Source organism: Nicotiana attenuata, unplaced genomic scaffold, assembly GCF_001879085.1.
Source record: "Nicotiana attenuata strain UT unplaced genomic scaffold, NIATTr2, whole genome shotgun sequence".
In the NCBI taxonomy this organism is placed as follows: Eukaryota; Viridiplantae; Streptophyta; class Magnoliopsida; order Solanales; family Solanaceae; genus Nicotiana; species Nicotiana attenuata.
In genome coordinates, this window is record NW_017685388.1 from 1 (window position 1) to 1,191 (window position 1,191).

At 39.5% G+C, this 1,191-nt stretch overlaps 1 protein-coding gene across 1 annotated transcript; it reads right to left on the bottom strand.

Annotated features, from left to right (window-relative positions):
- Positions 1–51: 51 nt before the first annotated feature.
- On the bottom strand, positions 52–879 carry LOC109222147. The gene has a single exon (XM_019386539.1). The coding sequence runs from the start codon at positions 877–879 to the stop codon at positions 52–54; it is 828 nt and encodes a 275-aa protein (XP_019242084.1).
- Positions 880–1,191: the final 312 nt, after the last annotated feature.

Here is a 1,191-nt window from a genome sequence, read left to right on the forward strand (position 1 = left end):
GAATCAACCTCTTGTTGTTCCATAGTAGCAGTGGTCTCCTAAGTCAGAGGATCATGGCAGGCAGGGTATTGTTGATGTGCCAAGTATTCTCATATATCCAGTTATTTCCTTTATTATCTCAGCTTCAGTATGGAGTCTCTCCCCCTGATCATTTTTAAGGTTCCTGATGTGATTCTGTGAATACCTGTGCTTCATGGAGGCAAAGAAGTAGGCAGTATTAGAATCACCTTCTTTTAGCCACTGAATTCTAGACTTTTGCTTGTATATGCTTTCCTCGATACCACTCCATTTCTCCAATTGACATTTTAATTCCCTTTCTTCCTCCATTAGCATGGTGTTCAGGTAGTCGGCACTTAACTTCTCTTGCACCTCTTGTAGATGTAGTCTGACCTCCTTAATCTTCTTATCTACACCAATGAACTGCTCAGTATTGAGTCTTTTCAAATTCTGTTTAACCCCCTTGAGTTTGTCCCATATTGCTCCCATGTTCTTCCTATTCGTCTGTATGTTCCATCCCTCCTCAACTGCCTGTTGGAATTGTGTATGTTCAGCTATGCAATTGAAGAATTTAAAAGGCTTTCCTCCTCTTTTAGGTGATTCAGTGAAACTGATGCTCAAGGGTGAGTGATCAGAAAAGTGAGGCTCCAAAATATGAACTACTTGTGTGGTCATATTGATCATCCAATCTGCATTTGCAATGGCTCTATCGATTTTGCTATATGTGTGGCTATTTGTCCATGTATACTCCCTTCCAAATGTTTTAACTTCACAGAATCCTGTATTCATTAAGAATTCCCTGAAGTCTCTTGTCTCATATTCTTGTACAGGTGAACCATGCATTCTGTCTTCTTGATGTAAGATAGTGTTAAAGTCCCCCATAATGATCCATGGACCCTGTTGTATTTGTGTTATGCTTCGTAGACTTATCCACATGCTTTTCCGATCCTGAATTGAGTGAAGACCATAAACAGCTGTGAAGTGGAAACTCAGGTTCAGATCATATATCTTAGTCACCCCATGTATATACTGTATCTCTTTAGTGAGCAGAACAAAATCTATACGTCTTGGATCCCAGATTATCCATATTCGACCTTTATTGTTAGAGCTAGCATTGGAAATCCATCTCCAACCTTGAGCTATCTTCTGGATTATTTTGGTTTCCAACTTTTCTACTACTCTATGCTCCAGTAT